Source organism: Nelusetta ayraudi, unplaced genomic scaffold (genome assembly GCF_046127955.1).
Source record: "Nelusetta ayraudi isolate G7.1 ecotype Tasmania unplaced genomic scaffold, CSIRO-AGI_Nayr_v1 ptg000042l, whole genome shotgun sequence".
In the NCBI taxonomy this organism is placed as follows: domain Eukaryota; kingdom Metazoa; phylum Chordata; class Actinopteri; order Tetraodontiformes; family Monacanthidae; genus Nelusetta; species Nelusetta ayraudi.
The window spans coordinates 13,448,305-13,469,499 of NW_027466092.1; the positions used below are offsets into that span (position 1 = coordinate 13,448,305).

Consider the following 21,195-nt stretch of genomic DNA (forward strand, 5'->3'; position numbering starts at 1 on the left):
GCCTCACAGCAAGAAGGTTGTGGGTTTAATCCCGTGTGGATTTTGCATGTTGTCGCTGTGTCTGCGTGGGTTCTCTCTGGGTTCTCCGGCTTCCTGCCACAGTCCAAAAACATGCATGTGAGGGGAATTGGGAACTCTAAATTGACTGTGTGTGTGTTTGTATGTGTGTGAATGGTTGTTTGTCTATCTATGTGGCCCTATAATGAACTGGCGACTTGCCCAGGGTGTTACCCTGCCTTCGTCCTGTGACAGCTGGGAGAGGCTCCAGCAGATCCCTGCAAACTTGCGTGTAGGAAAATGGATGGAATGGATGTATTATTTCACCACAGACTCAAAGAGCAGTGTCACACATGGCTTTACTGAAAAATATGCCTTTTATTGTTGTCCCATTGCCTGCCTATTTCCCCAAAAAGTACGTCATCAGATCTTAACGGTATAGGCAAAGCTCACCCAGTAGTCCGCGGAGGAAAGACAGTAAGAGAGAACGAGAGAAAGAGAGAGGGAGAGAGATACAGAGAGGGAGTAAGACAAAAGTCAGCCATGTTCTAATTTCAGTCAGGTACATTCATCACGGACAACAGGGGTCACAGTCTGAGAGGGTTTGGGTCGGGACGGTGTGCTTTTCTGTATAAAAGTTGGGAGGAGACTTGAAGAGAAGTGAGAGAGAGGCAGAAGGAAGAGAAGTCGTGGCTCAAGTTGTTCCTCTGGTAGTAGCGAAGGTAGGAGTAGTGAAGTAAGACGTTGGTCAGCTCAGTCATTTATTGCTTAACCATGACGGCAAACTCTGCAAGGGAGACACGGGAGACATTTTCCAGTCAGCGTTTACGGTTTTGATGAGATTTTTCACATTTACCAAGAAGAAAAAAAAAAGTTTCTTTCTGCGCTGTGATTGGCCAGTTTGTCGACTCACCATCAATTCCGATCTTGCCGTCACCGTCGCTGTCACCAGCCTTGAGAAATGTCTTGGTCTCACCATCAGTCAGAGCTCTGGCAGTGGCACTGAAGTTCTGCAGGAACAGTCTGAAGGAGATCAGGGACAGTTGCTCAGAAAAACAGCAGAAATATGACTTCAGAACGTAAAACAGTTGAGATGCTTTAAATTTTGGCTTTTGGTGAGCTTTTCATGCAGAAAATCCCCCCAAAACATTTGTAAATATGCTGAATTTCATAGCAGAACCTCCTGTTTGGGAACATCTGTTCTGATCTCTGCCTCCTTGGCGTCTGTGTCACTACAACATAGTTCCAGAAGGTCTGAGCTTCTCATTGGCTCATTGTGAATTCACTAAGCTTCAAACAAAGATGATGCCATCACTCAAAGTGAACTCCTTACTTCAGCTCATCCTCCTCAATGAAGCCGCTCCTGTCCTGGTCAATGACGTCGAAGGCCTTCTTGACTTCAGCTTGAGTCTTGCCAGAGAGGCCGACCTTTGCGAAGAATGTCTTGTGATTGAAAGAGTCAGCGGCTGAGGGAGAAAGGAAGCATGTAAACTGAGGTGCATTTGGGAAGAACCATCAGTTCTCATTCATTGAGCTTTCTTGCAGATCTGAAATACGCAGTGCAGCTGTGCAGGGAGCAGCTGTGTGGGCCGACACGCAAAACATGTATCTACGATAATAAATATCCAATATATAAATATTGTAATAAAAACAAAAACAAAAATGTGTTCCATTATTATCCATAATGTATTCATATAATATAATATAATATAATATAATATAATATAATATAATATAATATAATATAATATAATATATAATATATAATATAATATAATATAATATAATATAATATAATCAGAGTAATTTGTAAGAGTGAGAGGTGATATCAAAGCACAAATTAAAAATAATGCATTGCATCCTTAATGAAAGATTGCAGGTAAAACACAGCGGCAGTCACAGTGGTTCAAATGTGCGAACACCTGTGTGGCTGCTGCACAGCTGAACATCTCCAAGGTGTGCCAAATGCACATTTTTAATTTGACATTTGTTTTAATTGTGACAACAAGAAAGGCAAAAAAAGGATGCCAATCGACGCGACTCAATCAACATGACATCCAAGCTATGGAAGGATGTGCTGACAAGTGAGCTGTGAGTGTCTCTCTGTGATGAGGCGGCGTCCTACCTTGGCAGGCGGCGAGGGCTGCAGTGATGTCAGCATCAGTCAGAATTCCAGCGAATGCCATTTTTGATTTTTTTTCTCTTTGAACTGAGGAGAGGAGAGCAGAGGAGATGATGAGAGGACAGATCAGTTAAACAGCTCAGCAGACACAGCAGACACAGCTGTGTCTGCATCATGGTTAAAAGCCATGATGCTTTTTTTTTTTTTTTTTTTACAACACCCGATGATTTAAAGCAGAGTATTAAATATAAGAAAGTCCCATATGAAAATTTACGAATGATCACAAAAGGTAGTCCAGGGCCTCCAAAAGGCAAAAACAGTAGATATCCTTTGCAGCGGTGGGATTTTTTCTCTCTCTCCCCCAACTCCATCCAAAGTGAGACTCTTAAGCTTCTGCTCTTTAAAACCGGGCCCTCGTGTTGGGCCCCTTGGTTCCGTTCAGGTCCCTCGAGGCCAGGAGCCCTGAACGCCTCTTTTAATTAAGGAAGCGGCGTGAGGTGGCGGTGGTGGCTCCCCTGCTGAGACTCACCTTGGTGTTCCCTTTGAGACAAGACTGGATTCGCTCTGGTGATTCTGCTCACTGCAGTGACGCCTGCAGCTGCACGCCAAAGCTTATATACCGCCAGCCGGCCCGAAATATGATGCATAGGCTGTGTAATGGACACTGCGCGTGGCGCAGTCGAAGCAGTGGGTCGAAAAATGTGTCCAGTAGACAGAGCCGTTCTATTTATGTGCACATAAATGAAGATGCTTAAATGGTAGGCTCAGGGTAAGGCCTAGTCAAAAGTGCTTGATATTGCACAGGGCTAATAATATACGCTGCTGATTGGAGTGAAACGGACTCCGGATCAGATCTGACAGGCTGTGCAGGGCAACACAGAGACAAGAGTCAAGGTAAAGCTTTACATCTACGGGCCGAGCAGGTTTATAGAGGTTGGCACCGCTGCCGCAGCTCCTGCGACTGAGGAAAACGTTTTTGTCATCTCTCTCAGTGCTGTGGTTGTGCAATAGTTTGCTGATTTTTTTCTCAGCAGAGCAAAACTATAGTCTCAGAAGTAGAGGAGTACCGAGCAACACAAGCTTCACAATGTTGTTTTTAAATGTGTATATCTGATGTCTGACTGTGAAGTTCATTACTAATCCAGCTTGGCCCTGCGCTCCTGCCGTTTACTGCTGCAAGATCTTTACCTACACCAATCATTAAAATGGACTTTAAAGCTTTATTTGCAATTGATTAGTTTTTGTTTTTTTGCCCCGCAATTTGTTGTTTGCACTGCATGGTTTTTGCCCAAAAAGCAGATGATCAAGTGGTATTCATAAAATGTTACACGTGACTTGCATGATTAAAATGTATAAAAATGTATAAAAAGATGATTGAAATGTATAAAAAGTCTTTATTTTTTAAGTTTTTATCTTTATTATGAGTACCTTTTTCCTTCCATCATTCATTTGTGTATGAATTGACAGGGATGGACATCAGCTCAATATTTTACTGTTTGGATTTTCAATAAATTGCAATATTGAAACCCTTTTAATTTTCCCTCAAGTTCATGCTCCCATAACACATTTTATATTCTTTTCAGAGGACAAGAAGTCATAAAAAGGAGCAGGTGCCTTCTCGAACATGACAGCATCTCAGTCATTTATAGGGCAGCACATTGAGCCAGCCTAAAGTGAAGGTGGGATCAGCAGGAGATATTAAATGCATTATCTTCTTACAGGCTGAAGGTGGAGTTTTATTTCCTGCTCCTCACTTTGCGGTCCACCATCTCTCCTTATGCTGATGAAACTATTTGCTTGGCTATTTAAGGAAAGACTCCAAACTGATATCATCCGTATTGTCAACATCATCATCTTTACAACTCGGTTGCCGTAATTGCAGCCCAGCCAATATCATATAATTAATAAAATAGAATAACAATCATCCAGGAACTAACAGTTCACCTGGGAATGTATGCCTTTCACAGCAGGGGGCAGAGTTGAGACGGTCCTGTGAGTTTGAACTGAAAAATCTTAAAATTCAAGTTTCTCTTTACAGTACAAAGAGACAAGCAGTACATCCTTTCTATTTTAAAGGCATCTCTGGTTTGCCTCTTTTGATCTGTTACCCTCAATACTTTTCCCCTTCCCCTCGGTGGTTTCATTGCATAGAAAAAGATCAGCAACCAAAAAACACTTTATTTCCTTTGAGATGAGTTATTCTGCTTATTCCACACTTCAAAACATCAGAGTCTATGGCCTTTAGCATTTGCCATGCTCAAATTAGGCCTCTCACCTCAAATGACTCGGCCATAGATACTGTAACTATTCCTGCCCTTCCTCAATATCAGGATTACATTGCAAATATTTCTCGGCAGGAAGGAAACACATCAAGTCGGGAACTGGACGACTGCAATCAGAAACAGTGCAGGAGGAGCTTGCATCACTTACAAAAACAACAACTCTGAATTGTAAATGTACATTTCGATAACGTACTGGAAGTTGGGGAGTATAAAAAACGAGGGAAGAGCATTCCAAGGAACAGGGTGAGTTATCCCTCTGTTTACACCCGTCCACAAAAACGCAGTGTTGTTGTTTCCTGCTCAAACTGATGCTAGAACATTGTTCCAGGTATGGTTTCTAATATGGGCCACGTAGGCATTCTCATAAAAACCTGTAACTTTTCCCTTTCTGCGACACAACCCATCTATTCATCCATTTTCAATACCTGCTTCTTCCTGCACTCAGGATCAAGGGGTCTGCTGGAGCCTCTCCCAGCTGGCATAGGGTGAAGGCAGGGTGCAACCCAACCTGTCATTGCAAAAATATGTTCTGAATTGTTGCTTAAAATAATGAATAATAACAATTTTTTTTTTATCTAGTCTGAATAAACGTGCTGGCACCGCCCTCTTCTTCTGCACGTTCTCTCCCACGTCACAGCTCCTCCTGTTGTTTGCCAGCTCTGCTGACTCTTTGCTCACGTGTGTGAGGTCACACTAGTGAGCTCAAACATTTCTGTGGTGCAGAGGCTGATCCCTGGGAACGAAGCAGCTGCAGAACTCACTGGCACTGGGAGGCTGAATCGTGTCTTGGTGAGGTAAAACAGCTTCAGAACATCTTCCACACAAACTGACGGTCACTGTGTTTCTGTTTATAGATTGCACGTTTTCCCAGATGGGCAACTTGGACCTTGCCTCATATTAAAACATATTCAAAATACTTGTATTTGTGGGAAAAATTAACTGCAACTACACAGAACAACAATGATGAACATGTATGTAACATCACCACGACCACCACTTACTTGTGGTCATTCCCTTTATGTTGTAATATTAATATAATATATGATATATAATATATTTTAAAGTCATATATCCCAAAAAAATATGGCATTAACAATACTATTGGCAATTCTAGGTGCAATAATTATTCGACGTACAAATAACTTCAATATATTTTAAAATGAAAGCCATGGCAAGATCTGTCCTGATAAAGATCCAGTGAAACACACACTGTATCTAAGCACTAAGCAGCACGCCACTCATTAGTAGTGTGAAAACTGCAGACTGAGGAGGCGCGCACTGAATTCCTCCTCCAGCTGTCACGCCAGATATCTCAGACAGCACACAAACTGTCGTGCTGCAGCAGGGAAACATGAGGAGGCTGTTACAATAATGTTTCCACTGGTGAATATTAAGTTACATATTTTAAAAGTGTTTAATTTATATGTGGCCTCTCTGAATTACCAGAAATGACAAATAGTGTGTGCTTGGCTTCTTTTTTTCAAAAAGTAAAGAAAAGAGAACACCAAACAGTTTAGGCATTGAAAGAATCTTTATTCACTGATCTGGGGGTGAGACAGAGCAAAGACACAGGATGTAGTTTCTGCTCTACTTAAACTGTTTATCATTGAAATACTTTCATTTCATCTAAAGCCTTCCTAGTTCCTAGTTGATCTAATCCTGCAACGACCCTGAGATTTTCACCACCCATGAAGTTACAGAGGCCACACATGAATTATGATGACTTGACCAGCGCAGAAAACTCTGTAATGAAAAAGAAAGACATCATTAAAAGCACTCCATTCTTTGTATCTTTATCGACATAGATGCTGCCAAATTTTCAAAGGTAAGTTACACAGAGGAAAAGTAAAGCATTTCTTTTTCTAAAAGCACAATACACAACTTCTGCCAAATTTGATTGTTCTTACAAAGACTGGAATCATGAATTACATATCTATATTTACCCCCACTACATTTTAATCGGAGCACATCTATTTTTTGTCATAACAATCAGGTGTTCAGAAACATATTTTTCCCGATTTGTAGATATCAGCAAATTGGAATGTGTTGGTTCCTTTATTGTTCTCACTGGAAAGTCCTGCCAACTGAGACTTTCCAGTGTGAAAAATCCTGCAAAAAAATATTTTTCCTGCCTGCTTACCCTCCCAGCCGATCTTTCCGTCTCCGTCTGAGTCTCCCTCCAGAAGGAAGGATCTGGTCTCGGCTGCAGTCAGGGGCCTGGCGCCTTTGCAGAAGTTCTGCAGGAAGAGTCTGGAGAAGTGCAACCACAGCGAAATAGGAACAGAGTGAATGCTGCGATAAATGTGATGTTTCACACTTGCATTCTTAAAAAGAAGGTAAAAGAAAAAAAGTTTCAAACGCTCAACTGTAACTCATCCTGTTCTATGAAGCCGCTTTTGTCCTGGTCCAGGATCTTAAAGACTCGCTCGATCTCGGATGGAGTTTTCTTGGATAAACCCACTATTTTAAAAAACATCTTTGGGTTGAAAGAATCTTTCGCTAACAACAAGAAAGAGAAAAACACCTGGTCAGTAAAATTTTCAATCACACACGCAAAAAAATGAGGCCCTTACGAGAAGTATTTTCTCATCTTCCCTTATAGCCATGCGCATCTCCTGACCTTTGCAAGCGTTGATGGCCGCGGTGATGTCCGAGTCGGCCAGAAAATCAGTGATAGCCATGGTGGTGGAGGATCTGTGGTGACGGATGCTGAGCCGGATGATATATGTTGCCACTGACGGGCCAGAGAAAGACTCTACTGGTGTCAGTGAATAGACTTCATCCCCCCACGGTGTCAGAAACCACCAGCGCCCTTCTGTCTGCTGTCACCTGCAGCTGACCACTCAGAGGCAGTCTGTGTGCGGCCGCAGCACTGGGGGACACTCAGAAAGGTTGCTCCGGGCGGTTATTGTGCTATTGTGAATCAAATGGACACGTTTGCAATCAAAATGGTGAAGGTAAATCAGAACGACACCCTGATCGACCTTCACCGAGACGGGCGAGAGAGGGCCTCGGCCATACCTCCTCCCTTTTGCCTGAAGTTGGTTTCCTCAGGCTGCAAACATCCTGTTATTACGGCCTCGATCCCGGCTCCATGGATACGTCCGTCTCCTCTCACTGTTGCCTCAAAGCCACTTGAAAAGTGTGACAAAGTAACAGCAAAGCATCAAGCCAAACAGAAATAACACAGCAAAAGCACAATATGTTTGGACTTTTTCTCATAGTAGATAAAGGATTTTTTCACCTCGACTTCTAATTCTTGGTTACTTGCTTGTCATCTTAGTTTGTATTAGTTCAGTTGTCTGCGAAACAGAGTAGTTTGATTTGAACTGTTTAAAGATTGTTGGTACTGAAGACTTGTTTCCCCACCTGCTTGTTTTGATGCACAAAAAGTCACAACTTTATTAAACCTGAAAATGCATTTAAACTGTGTCAAATGATTCACTCCTTCAGAACTGATGTCGCGTTGTAGTATTTTCAGCATAGAGTTCACTATTTTTCAGAAACATAGCAGAGAGAGTGGTGACATAGAGGTTGGAGAATAAGTAAGGGACCTAAAGTCCTGACCCCCAGGTGATGTGATATATAAATCTTATTATGAATTATGTGGCTGTATTTAATGCGGACATGCAACATATGATGGAGAAATAGCAAATAACCCAAACATGTTCTTTCTATTAATGTAATTTAGGCTAACTATCAGAAAATATAAGCTCGGCCAAAGGAGGAAGTTAATGGTCTTAAAATCACACAGACACACACACAGACACACACACAGACACACACACAGACACAGACACAGACACACACACACACACACACACACACACAGAAATGTTGCTTTATATAAGTCAAACAAAAATATATACAATAAATCACAACTGGGATAGTCAGAGCTTATATATGCATCACATTTTACAATTCACAGTTCAAGCCTTTCTTAATCCCCAAGCCATAGAAAGCCATATAAACATCAAGCTTAAATTCATGCACTGCACCCTGGGGTCCATTTGGATGATATGTAGTTTATTCGGTTGTGTGGTGTTTTGGTGGGCCAATGAGGAGCAAGTTGCAAGTTGACAGGTCTATCGGCAGCAAGGAGCCTCCAGTGAGGACTTGCAAGAGTGAGAAAGTGGATCTTAGGGGGTTTTTCTCGCACGCCATCAACCTGGCCTGTGTGTATGACAGGACCATTCACTGAAGTTCACTGTGCACACAATCGTTTCATATCGATCGTGTGCACTTAAAAACAAATAAACAAAAACAGTCATTTCTGATAAAAACAAAACAAAACTATCTGTTATAGATGAGACAGCTGGGTTCAACGTCACCACAACAGTTGAGAGCTGTCACGGTCGGCACAACGCATTACAACACAAACAACTAACAAATAAAAAACATTTGTCAAACAATTCTAAAATCGACCTGCAGCAACTCCAACCGCGGCTTGGCAGTAGTTGGCCGCTTCCGCCATATACTGTATATTGGCACTGACTGGCGACATAGCGTCACGTGTGATCAACACCTGCAGCCAGCTACTTCCTGTTTCTGCTCCATTATAGCAGCGCGGATTGGCAGCGATAGTCACATGACAGAAGGTGACATAACCACCTGGGTTACAGACAGGTCAGTGTTTAGTAGTGATGTAATTCCTGCTCTAATAGACATAAAAAACATTTTATTAGTAGTTTTGAAATAGTAAAATCTGGTTGGGAAAGCTGGGAAAGTGGGTTGAACAGCTTTGCCACCTTTAAGCCTGTCAAAGTTTTTCTCACTCAAACAAAACCACAACCAAATATGCCGTCTCTGTGTCGGATTTGCTTTGATTTACTGTGACTCAGTGGTATAAGTCACCTGCTGAGGATTTCCCCCACTTGCAGGTGGCTCAACCTGCAAGTAAACAGGAAACAGGCTGGTTGTCGGTTGAAGCTGTGCCTAAAAAATCTCTCCACACCAGTCCATTCTTCCTGCCTCCCATTGCCAAGATATTCTGGAAAACCGTGTTTTGTTGTGTTTTTAATTCCCCCCCTACCAACTCGTGTCTTTATGTCTCCCATGTGAACCGGACTGGCGGAGGCCTCCAAGTCCATGTGTCAACGTCGGCCGAGCAGGCAGCATGTGTGTGGGCCCGAGGCCTGGCCAGAGTGACGTGAGCTGAGTTTCCTCAGGATGGAGAGCGGTGAGGCCTGCAGCACCCAGAGAGGCAGCGGGAGGAGGACGAAAACATCCTCACACCCCTACCCCCACCCCCCCACCCGTCCGCCCCTGCCCGTGTCCCTTTCCACGCTCCCGTCGCTTGTTTTCAGGAAGGCCTGGCTTCCTGTGTGATGGAGTGGTGGAGGAGAGGAGGAAAAGGGGGGGTTGGGAGAGGAAAAGACAGACGGACGGAGAGGTGGACGGAGATGAGGTGATGGCCCAGTGCTCGTAGTGGCGGCGGGAGCTGTTGTTTCCAGCCGTGGAGGTGCCTGGGATTTCGCTCACAGGACGGCATTGCCACAACAGACAGATTAAAACTCAGTGCATTGTGCATGAGGTCGAAATATTCAAAAGTTGCCAAGGGAGCTCGAACCAAGTCCCGGTTGTTAATTTGGGAATGCCGAGCAGCAGCCACGGGATCCAGCAAAGGTACAATCTGAAGATGAGGACAACCTGATGGTAAGTTCCACCGCCAAACAAAATGACATTTAAAGAACGAGATGAGTTTTTTTTTGCTTTGTTCGTTCTCCTTTTACGCCCTGTGTGTTGGCAGACAATGCGGTGACAGGATGTGCACAGAATGCATTCATACTTTCTGGAAACAGGCATGCCATCATAAATGGCAACATACTATCATGTTGCCATTTATAATGGCATGCCTTGTTCTCTAAAAATGTAGATTTTATTTTTCTTCCCTTGTATTTAATCGCATCCTTGTCTTGTCCGCACTCTAGAACAAAACTTAATTCAATCACTTGCAGTGTTAAATAAATACATGAGGCACTATTTATCTCATTAAGAGACTTTTTTGCTTCCTGCAAACGCACATTTTGTATTTTCTCTATAGAAGGTTTGTGACTGCAAGTTATTTCCAGACCACAACAGGATGAGCATGAGAGCCTTCGCTCAGTTTCCTGTGTTGCTGATAAGTGGATGACTGGTAGCTTCACATTAACCTCTGATATCAGGAGATGATGTGAGAACCAGCTTAAAAAACTCCAAAATACGTTTGCTGTGAAAGCCTCGCCTTAATCGAATTTCCCAGCATCAATTTGTGCCTGCCTGCAGCCTATGAGTAAACTCTCCCAGAAATGGGAAAATTTAAGAAAAAATATATTCTTGCTTGCTTCACTCTCTAGAAGACATGCACTAAAACACACAGTTTTTCAAACCACTCCTTGGTGATGTCATAAAGAGCACTGATACCTCCCCCAGGTCAGCGACAACACCCCCATCCATGTGTTAGCTTTGCCCTCTGTCCCCCAACAGAGCGGCAGTTTTAGCCGGAAGCTAAAAAATGTTGCTTTTTTTGCAGGAGGCTGTAAACTTTCTGCGTTTTCTGCAGCTACACAATCACTGCAGTCCTGAGCCCTACCTAGCCAGTCACCCAGTATACATAGGACTAAAATGCTGCTGCTGCTGCGGTGCAACTGGATCGGGGCCTGGCGAATGCCACCCATCTTAGGATGCAACTGATAGGAACTGATGCGTCGAGAGAGACGGATCGAATGTGTTCGGTAGGGAGAGATGCATTGGCTCCCTGAGGCATCTTCAACGGCTGGAGCTGAAACACAGCAACGGCCGTCACAAATACAGGCTGGTGGGCTTGGTGGACTTACAACTGAGCTGGGCAGATAGACATACAGGACGGCAACGTATGTGGCACCATGCTAAAGATGTTTCCAAAAATAGACAGAATGCTGCGCAGTCTGCATCATGTCCTACTCCTCCGTCTTCTGCAAAGCAGTGGATGTTCCCATAGGCAGCACCACATTCCTAAATAAAGACATCTCTGTGTATTCCACACACACACACACACACACACACACACACACACGCATGCACACGTACACACGCATGCACACACATGTGCTGATGGGTTGCAGTGGCTAGTCTTTCACACGACTATGTTTACAGTGTGTGTGTGTGTGTGTGTGTGTGTGTGTGTGTGTGTGTAAATAAGGACCCTGTCAACAAGCCATCAACTTCAGCTACTCCATTAACACTTGCAGCAGCCTCAGCAGCCTATAGCTGCACATGCTCGAATGTCTGCGAGGTGGCTGACCCCCATTTCAACACTTTCCCTGGCGCCGTCTGAAACCTGCTTCCGACATTTCAAGTTAAAAGTCCTCTCTGAATGCTGTGGGAGTGTGTACGCTTTTAAGTGCCTGCTAACGTCATGGTATTGGTGAAATGCTTCGAATGCCTGGTCAGCTGTTGAGTTGAGAGCAGTCGTTACTTGCAGGGACATTGATAGAAATTTTAGTGGCACAGTGTGGAAGCTTCCTACAAAGAAATGAATACTTACAGCATACAGCAATGACCTCCATTGCAAAACGATATAGTAACTTTATCCAATGAAAAACAGACATACCTCTCCATTTAACCAATGGATTCCTTTATACATTACGTGTTTAACATTATTTTACATTTAGAGGGATACGCGCCAATAAACTCCAAGAAGCAAGCACAACCCAGTAGCTTCAGTGCCAGATTGCCAGACTGATTACACATCACTCAGACAGAATAATAGAGAACATACGAAACATCGCTGTATTGCTTTTTCTTTTTTCTGTTCCGTTCTGTCAAGTCTTTGAGCTTGCGTATTGCTAACTCTCTACTGGCATCTGGTGGCAGAAGGCGGTCATGACAGACACCGAGTAACAATGCAGTTAATGTTTTTCTTTGCAATCGTGGTGACAATGACGATAGGGTTGTATTCAAGGGTTCCTATTCATTTTTGATATCTGTGGCGTAAATGCAGCCTAACGTACAATATTTAAACTCAGGCTAATGCTTATTACTGAAATATGTCTTTGAGCGAGGTCCTATTCTGTCAAAACAAGTCACGCAAACGAGATATCATCCCCTCTGTTTGTGAAGTAAAAAAGTTAAACTGTGAATGACAGAGTAGTTAGTGACCCATTAACAGTTTGTGTTCTGGTAGCAGCAGGAAGTATGCAAAGATAAACCAGCTCAGTCCACATTTCTCACCCAAGCAAATGACTCCTCACTCAGCTCCTCTTCCCTTGTCTCTGCCTCTGCCCTGTTTCACACACACACACACACACACACACACACACACACACACACACACACACACACACACACACACACACACACTAGTATAGCAGTGGCCTTGGCAGGGGTCGAGGTAGTCCAGACGGGCGCCAATCCAAGTCCAGAGTGGGAAGCAGCAGCAGGTGTAGCGCTGTCAACAGAGGCTTATAAATACTCAGTAAAGGATCTCGATCTGGAGAATGCGTTTATGTCATCATCTTGAAAGCACTCTGCCAGAAATCACTTTTTAACACACCGTCAACCTGCCACTTAAAAGACTTCCTGCTGGTCAAGTGTCAAGTGGAGCAGATGTGCAGAAAAATCCATCCGGTTCCCAGACAAACACATCATCCAACATCGTCACTTGTGGTGTCGTGACCTATAGTGACACCACAACATTCTCAGTGTGCATGTGAATCATCCATCCCTGACACCGAAGGATTACCAATCAGTGTTGGGGGTAACGCGTCACTTTAACGCATTACATAACACGGACGCTTTTTGGCAGCAGTAAGTAACTCGTTATTGGTTACCTTGCTGAATCTGTTACTGGTAAAGTAACTTGCACAACACTGGTCAGTACACATCAAGTAGGAGCAAAGGCACAACCTGTGATGCTAACGATTATGCAGCCAGATTACAGTAAACAGGAACTACATTGTAACCTTAAGGAAAACAAAACAGAAATACAGAGGAAACACCATGAGGAACAGTGTCTTGCTGAAATGAAATGACATTTTTACTTCGTCATGTGACACCCACAAAAAGTGATGCTTTAGTTGTACCTGTCATGTCCTTGTTTTCTCAATGGAGGTTCACTCATACATCAGAGCCAAACAAGGAGCTGCAGAGAGCCGGCTTACTGCAGGTTGGATCTGCAGAAAACAAGTGATAAAACTTGATGGGCGCAACCTCACTAACCTGGAAAAGATATCAGTGGAGAGCTGCCGTTCTTTGTGACATCACAAAGTTACAATTTCCAACAAATGTTGTCTACTCAAGAGAGAAACACAGATAAAATAGATGGATGGAAAATGGCATATGTGTATTTTGCATTGGGACCTTTAATTTGAAATCCGTAGTACTCTCTCCCATCCTCCTTCTGGAGACTCATAACTGTCCAAATAAAGCCTGCAGCAGCCACCAGCTCTATGTCCTAATGTTTCGTTCTCCTGCTTGACCCATAGAACTTGAGCAGAGTGTATTTTGCACTCTTAGATTAAGCCCACTGATCTCTGGTTACCCTCTCCTCACAGCTACAACGACTGCGCTGGCAGTGTAAGGGGATAGCTCTTAAAATCTTGTGGCACGCTCTGCGTACTTGACCCAGACATGTCAGAAAAACATAGTGGGATCAAACCAACTAAGAACATTTAAGCTGCAGATTTAGACATGTAGATCAGATGTTGATTGAATTTGAGGTTTGGTTTCCCCGTTTGCTGCAAGGAATTGTGGGACAGAAGTAGGGAAGAGGGACAGGATCTCATGCTGGTCAGGAACCAAGACTAACTTTGCACAAGTTGGCACTCTGGAGTTGCAGATTGTGTTTTTTCTTGGGAAGTCAGGGGGGACCTGGCATGTAGTGCAAGCCAGGTCCCATGCAATGTGCTTGCCAGTATATATATATAAAAAAAAAAACTTCCAACACCTTAAACAATGTGTTCTTATTAAGCGATAATAAATTAATCGTTAAGTAATTAATAAGTGTTAAGTTGTAATTATTGTGATTGCATCATACCGCTTGCATGAACTGTAACTGATTATCAGATGTAAACCGTGCAACTATAACAAGGCCGTCACCACTTTCTACCCAAACTATACTTTACCACGATATGAAATTGAGAGCCTGGATCAATTATGGCTCTAATGCTAAAAAAGAATGTAGGACAGCTTTCTGCTCAGTGAGTGTGTCATATCCAAATACACTCCAATGTTCAGTGAAAGCACAGTGTCTGTAGGAACTTATAGCCTATACTGGCCTGATGTAGACCTGCTGGGTTTGCTGATTAATAGAAGGACACCCTTATTTATTCTGAATGGAGACACCATCTGTCCATCTCTGTGTCCCTTTCCGCTTTAATTTTTTATTTTTTTTATCTCCACGGCTAAATTTCGAGTCCCTTGCCAAGCAGAGGTGGACTGCATGGTGACCATGTCGCCTCCTGGGAACAACATCCTGGTGCTGTTTGGGTGTGCAAGGCAGAACTCCAGCATCAGTGATTTTGTTGCCAGGGGTATGACTAAATCAGCGGAAATGCTTTTATAAATAGGTGGCACTAGGTTGATGGTTAAATTACATTACAGTACAGCAGCAGAGCAGCAGGGGCACATTTTCTTTTTAAATGCAATAAACATGTAGAATCAAGGTAAAAAAAATTATATCACAAATTATGTTTTAAATATGTTTGAAAGACCTACAGCTAAGTATATTGCAAACAATACTATTATTTAAAATCCTGTTTTCTAATGTTCCACTTGATCTCATGTCTGTGAAGTCACCAAAACCCGAGAAGATCAATGTTCAGGGCTACTGTAGAAAGGTTTTGGTGCAATATGGCTACGTTCTAACAAGCAGATGATTGTCCAAAAGAGCTCCCGCACACTGCTCGACTCTCTTCCTTTGGTTTTTATTGCAATGTATTTACATTATTGCAAAAGTATTTACACCTACTTTTTTATTCTAACGTACGTGTAAATAGAAGCAAGAAAACTTAATTCACTAACATCCACAGACAGTGTTTTTTCCTGCAGTGCTCTTCAGGAACCTTTCTCAGCAAAGTGGGCTGCTATTTTGTCTTCACCCTCTAGAGGGAGTCAACATCTCAGAGACACTATCTTCGACAAAAATGTTCCTCACATTTGCAGAATTCTTCTTTTTATATCATTATTATTTCTGAACTTGGAGGCAAACGTAAAACTGTGCAGCAGCATTCTACTATGTTTCCAGAGAAGGTGGAATGGCCTCTAAAAAACATTTATACAGTCAAGTCAAAATTACTTGCAACAATAAAATTTGATTAAAGCAAAGTGAAAGGCAAGACACCTACCTGATTTGGCAGCAAACATCATATATATTAAAGGGCCAGTGTGTAAAATGTATAGATCTCATGGGAGCAAATGGAATTCAATAACCATCAATAGTATTTAGTTTATTTAGTTTAGCAATTAGTTATATACATTTCCAGAACACTTTGAGAATAAATTTGTGAATAATATGAATTTATAGCATAGCATAGCATAGATAGAGATGATAGATGACCAGATTAGTAGTTTCAAATGTTATAAACTGTTTAGGTCAAGTATCTGTATGTTACCTTAGCTTGTCACGCTGTGACCTCCTCCCAGCCAATGATTGTCCCACCCGTGGTTACATTGAGATGCATAAATTATTGATGTGTTAATACTTTGCACTCGGCCACTGGCCAGCCTCAGGAGAGTGGAGAGCGTACATGATCTCTTTGTCCTTCCTCTGCCCTCTTGTCTCAGCCCATTTCTCCTCAGCGCCATCCTTCACTCCTCTCTCAACCTCCGTGTAACTCCTCTGATCTGCTCCCCTCGTTCAGCTCTCCCACATTCTTTCATCCTCCTCTGCCTTCTACCCCTCCCATCTCGTTTCCTGTGCATTCGCCAACATTGCCCTCTCTTTCATCCATATGTTTCGCAGCTTCTCTACTGTTCCCCTCATAAGGGCTTCACCGGTCATGCAGCTAAAGCCGAGGGACTGACTCGGGCTGGCGCGATGCAAGGTAGGAAAGTTGCTGCTGCAGCGCACGGTCGGGCGTGCTGCAGCACAGTGTCGCAGACTAATGATGCAGCAAGATTTGAAGCAGCGGCCATCAGCTGGTGTAACTGCACTCTGTGATCTCTCCAACAGTGTGCAAATGTGACTGGGATGAAGGCACTTGGGTGATTTCACTGGACGATTTCAGCTGCTTTTCAAAAGGAAGACGGGGGAAAAAGAGATCCAAAAAATGGTATTTTCATTTTTATACGTCTTATGGAATATTGCCTGATTGACATAGACATTTTTTTGTATTCTTTTGTGAAAGGACTTGATATATTTCTGTGTAACTGACTGCTTGTTCGAATTTGTTCTCCCCCCTGAGCTTTTCTAACTGTTGCACAAAGAGCCAGTCTCCCGTACTAGGGGTAGACCCCCTGCCTTCCTAGTCCATTGCATGTGTGTGTGTGTGTGTGTGTGTGTGTGTGTGTGTGCGCAGCGCGTCCTCCGAGGTTCTTTACGTCACAGCTGCTGTGAGTCAGCTCCTCTCTTCCCCTCCTGAGTCACTCATCCAACGGTTGCCTGGTTACCGCAGAGTGAAAGTTTCCTATTGCGTCACTGTCTCCACGGACGGACAGGCCCCCATATTTATTCAAGGCCGGTAGTGAACGCTCGAATAATGCATGTTTTTTTGTTTTTTTCATTTTGGTGCATGCGTGCTGCCTGCGTGTGCGTGTGTGCCCTGTTTCGCTTAGTGGGCAAAAGCTGACAAATCGCTCTTTGCGCATCCTGTTGTTGCGGATCACTCGAGGGCTGCGTGTGTGGAAACCGGTCGCATGCAATTTCCAGCTTGCTGGCAAATATAAAAAGAGGCCAGACTTGTTGGGCACGTGGCACTGTGTCGCAAACGTTTGTGTCAAAAGGTCATACATGACAGGCTGAAGAGTCAGAAGACTTACCAAATAACAGTGCGCTCAACATAATTCCACCGTTAAATGCTGCACGAACTGGTGACTAGTAAACTATAATATGTTGCAGAAATACTACAATTCAGTCTGCCTGTGCCAATTACATGTAAGATTTATTATTATTGTGTGAGAAGTGAAGTACATTACACAACTGTGTGATCACATTCACAAAGTCCCTGCTGTATTTTTGTTTGCTTAAAACAAACTGTTGACCTGGCAGCATGGCTCCTTTCATGGGTGCTGCCATGTGCCTACCGAAGCCCAGAATGGACAAAAAGCTGCGTGTGATACTGTAGTTGCACAATTCTCTTGTTTTTAAATTAACAAAATCCAACTAGCTAGCAAGGGTTTAGTATGTATTCTGACAATAAAATGACTTCACAGTGGTGATGGGTTTATGGAATAGAAGGACAGTACTTGCAATGCCACAATCTGGTACTTTTTCAATGTAGAGAATAAATGACCAACTCTGAAACCATCCATCCATCTTCTATTCCCGCTTTCACAAGAACTCAGGGTCTCGGAGGTTTACTTGAGCGTATCCCAGCTGTCTTCGGGTGAAGTCAGGTTACACCCTGGATGGGCGGTTCATTGCAGGACCACATAGAAAGACAAACAACCATCTACACTCACACCTACAGCCAATTTAAAGAGGCTGAACCTGGTAAACCCTTGCAGACACAGGGAGAACACGCAAACTCCACACAGAAAGGCCCCAGGTTCAGGGGTTCCTTTGCTGTACCGTGAGGCGACAGTGCAAACAACTGCACCAAATCTCAAGCTAAAATATCGTAAATGCACAAACATCTTGACAGGAAACATCGACAGAAATTTGATTGGATTTATATTGCGAGCCATTACTCATTCGCTCCACATTTGCACTTGTGGTGGTATTCCACATTTGTAACCGCAGCTACCCTGGGGCTGTGACCACCACCGAACATTCACTGACATTCATACGAGGCAACGTAGGTAAAGTGCCTTGCCCAAGGACACAAAGACAGAGAGACTGGGATGGAGCAGGGTTTGAACCACCAGCCCTTCAGTTCTTGGATGACCTGCTGTACCACCTGACCTACAGTCGCCCCAGATGAGATCTGTAACAAACCAGTAATGATGGCTCTGTTCTTTCATCAGCTTTCTTCAGACACTTGGGAGAACAAAGCCTGATCATATCTTGTGAATCTGTCCTGCAGTGATAGCCATTACCAGTTGTTGATATCATTACGTCGGATGATCAAGGAAGATGAGGAGCAACGGACCTTCACCCTGTTCTGTGTCCTTGATCAAAAGGGAATTGGAACCCCTCAGTTATGGAGAACCAATCCTTGCTCGTCCAGCCTGGTGCCACCTCGGCCCTCCTCCTCTGTAGCTCCTCATCCTCCCCCGGAGCCTGCGCGTCGTTTCAACTTTGCATCCATCGCTTCTTTGATAACTGAATGCCTAAATGAGGCCATATGGACAAGACTTATTGCTAACACGCAGGAGACTTTCACGTTCACCAGGAAAGTTTTTCACGTGAATGATGAGAACCTGCTGAACGTTGGGGAATCTTCACCCGGGTTGCCCCATGCTCACGACTCCAACAACTCTGAGGATGTTCCAGAGATGCTGATTGGCTCAGGCAGTCTGAGCACGCGTAAGCACAAATGTCTTGTGAAATCCTGCAGCGACCCGGGAGCTTCGTTCAGGAGGGACAAGATGGTGAAGCAGAGGAAGAGCGTTTCCTTTGATGACGATGTCATGGTCTACCTGTTTGATCAGGTACTGTTTCCCTGCTGTCTGTTTGGTCGTCACTGGCTTTGGGGAGTGTAAACTGTCAGCCTATTAATCCAGACAGAGATTAGCAAGAAAGTAGAACTAAGTGTCATGAAATAGAGCAGTGAAGCAATGGCTCTTGCCTCATATTCTGTTCTGTGTATCCATTCTTACTACTTCTAGGAGAGGCCAACTATGAAGCTGCTGTCTGGGCCTCCTTCACCTCTGTCTGACGCCTACGACTGCAACCTAACTGAAGTCCCGGAAGAAGGTAAGTCCAGCAAAACATTGTTTGTTTGTTTGTTTAAACATTGGTATTAGCCAAAATATATGTTTTTGTGGAAGGCTATCAACAGAGGGCAAAGAATGTTGTTTTCTGGAATTACAATATAGTTTTGGGATAATTAATAAAAACTGGCTGGATGAGTAAAAAGCAAGATCTGATGAGTTGATGACCAACTACAAGAGTTGCATTTCTCTCAAAATAAGAATATAAGAGTAAATTTGTTCTTGATGCTGAAATATGCTGAATTATCAGTAATTACAGCTAAATAAATGTGTCACTGAAATAATGGCAATAACTTTTAACTCAGACAATTCGTACTGACACTGAGACAAATAAAACACGTGTCTTTACTTCTTGTCTTTCTTTGTTTTGTTTCTTCTTACCAAAAAGGCTTTTGAAAGTGGAAGAAGATCTGGGCGGGACGGTGCTAGATTAGCAAACTGTCGTGTTTGCTAGCTTTTCCAATGGGTTAGCTGCGGGCTGTTGACACATCATCTATGTGTGACTGTGTGTTCAGTTTGTTTTTTTTTTTTGTTTTTTTTTCCCCCCGCAGGCCTGGAGTGGGACGATGACTTCTCGGCCGTGGAGATGAGCAGCCACTTCCAGCACGGCAGGCGCTCAGCATCTGAGTTCCCAACCCCGCCGACACCAGGACGCTTCTTGTTGTCCCAACGCTGCCTGTTTCTCACTCATGTCACCGAGTCCGACCTCACAGAGCTGTGAGTTGAAGCCACGGTGAACACGTGTTTATATGTAGGTGAAGGCCCTTTTTGAGTGCAGATGTGAAAGCCGGTCAGTTGCGTCATCTTCCTCTCAGCCCGATCAGCCCCGCTGTCACCATGGCCTAAAGTGACATCCACACTTGTTTTCCTTTCAGACAGCCAGTCTGGGCCCGAATGGAAAAACTGACTAATCGGCCCGATCTCACCCTCCTCACCTCAAAACCCATCCTCCCCACCTCCCCTCCATGTTTTATGATGAGTCAAGGTTTTTAATGGCCCCCTTCACCCCCCTCCTCCTCTCCTCTCTCAGCGCCAAATGGACTCACCGCACCTGTTGCTTGTGACATCACTGCCACGCAGGACGGTGTGACAGAGCATTCGGTCTTAACATTTGTTGGTATGACACAAAAACCAGGTACGTTCAGGTTGTGTAACAGCGCCGGCACTTTGGGAGCTGTTTATCCAGGCCCGAGTGTGTCCTTGAACCAGTGAAATAAAAACAGAAGCAGTGTGCTGTCCAAATAAAGTGCGTTTCATAAAACTGTCCTGAGAATTTGAAATGAATTCTTATCAGAATAGAGCGTTGTTTCCTTTGCTTTGCTCCGATTTAGTGTGTGCATGCGGGCCTATTTGCTTGCCTCGTTACTGAGGTGTAGGTAGCTGGGAATTTATCATTGGCTGTGGCTAAATAAACAAGTGCGAGCCACGGGGCCCGATGGAGGCAGAAACTGAACAAACTAAAACTAAGAGATAATGTTTCCACATAACCAGCAACAGCGAGGTTTGGTTGATTAGATACAGTGTACCTGAGGAGAGGGGGAAAGCTGGCCGGACCAGTCTCGGTGTTCCCAGGCACACACGCTAATACACACACACACACACACACACACACACACACACACACACACACACACACACACACACACACACAAATGAATATTCAAGGACACCAAAGGATCAGTGTTTACCTGTAAGAGCTGAACTGCTGGATATTATTTTTGTTCTCGTGTTGCTGGTATTCTCTGTCGTTGGCTTTTCTCTGCGAAGCTAAAAAGCCACTTTGAAGGACAAAAAAAACATATT

General features: G+C 43.7%; 3 protein-coding genes and 1 long non-coding RNA gene across 12 annotated transcripts; 2 read left to right on the plus strand and 2 right to left on the minus strand.

Moving 5' to 3' along the window:
• Positions 1–355: 355 nt before the first annotated feature.
• LOC142893771 (parvalbumin beta-like) lies at positions 356–2,690 on the minus strand. Its single transcript, XM_076034647.1, has 5 exons — positions 2,649–2,690; positions 2,123–2,206; positions 1,331–1,463; positions 911–1,020; positions 356–784 (listed from the first exon to the last, which is right to left on the minus strand). The coding sequence occupies exons 2-5, from the start codon at positions 2,181–2,183 to the stop codon at positions 759–761; spliced, it is 330 nt and encodes a 109-aa protein (XP_075890762.1). The 5' UTR covers positions 2,184–2,206; positions 2,649–2,690; the 3' UTR covers positions 356–758.
• Positions 2,691–5,913: 3,223 nt separating this feature from the next.
• Positions 5,914–7,918, minus strand: LOC142893773 (parvalbumin, thymic-like). 2 transcript variants are annotated; one of them, XM_076034651.1, is made up of 5 exons: positions 7,231–7,918; positions 7,022–7,135; positions 6,768–6,900; positions 6,542–6,651; positions 5,914–6,144 (listed from the first exon to the last, which is right to left on the minus strand). In XM_076034651.1, exons 2-5 carry the CDS (start codon positions 7,080–7,082, stop codon positions 6,116–6,118), a joined length of 333 nt encoding a protein of 110 aa, XP_075890766.1. In that variant the 5' UTR covers positions 7,083–7,135; positions 7,231–7,918; the 3' UTR covers positions 5,914–6,115. The 2 variants fall into 2 exon arrangements, with proteins under 2 accessions (XP_075890766.1, XP_075890765.1); XM_076034650.1 differs by having other exon boundaries at positions 7,022–7,918.
• Positions 7,919–9,764: 1,846 nt separating this feature from the next.
• LOC142893774 (uncharacterized) lies at positions 9,765–20,658 on the plus strand. 8 transcript variants are annotated; one of them, XM_076034655.1, is made up of 7 exons: positions 9,765–10,056; positions 16,322–16,403; positions 16,532–16,631; positions 18,543–19,110; positions 19,288–19,375; positions 19,944–20,109; positions 20,423–20,658. In XM_076034655.1, exons 1-7 carry the CDS (start codon positions 10,054–10,056, stop codon positions 20,454–20,456), a joined length of 1,041 nt encoding a protein of 346 aa, XP_075890770.1. In that variant the 5' UTR covers positions 9,765–10,053; the 3' UTR covers positions 20,457–20,658. The 8 variants fall into 8 exon arrangements, with proteins under 8 accessions (XP_075890770.1, XP_075890768.1, XP_075890767.1 ...); XM_076034653.1 differs by having other exon boundaries at positions 9,766–10,056; positions 16,159–16,403; positions 20,268–20,658; XM_076034652.1 differs by having other exon boundaries at positions 9,766–10,056; positions 20,268–20,658.
• On the plus strand, positions 11,816–12,720 carry LOC142894251 (uncharacterized). The gene is made up of 2 exons (XR_012927799.1): positions 11,816–11,872; positions 11,908–12,720. It is a non-coding gene; the product is annotated as an uncharacterized LOC142894251 (long non-coding RNA).
• Positions 20,659–21,195: the final 537 nt, after the last annotated feature.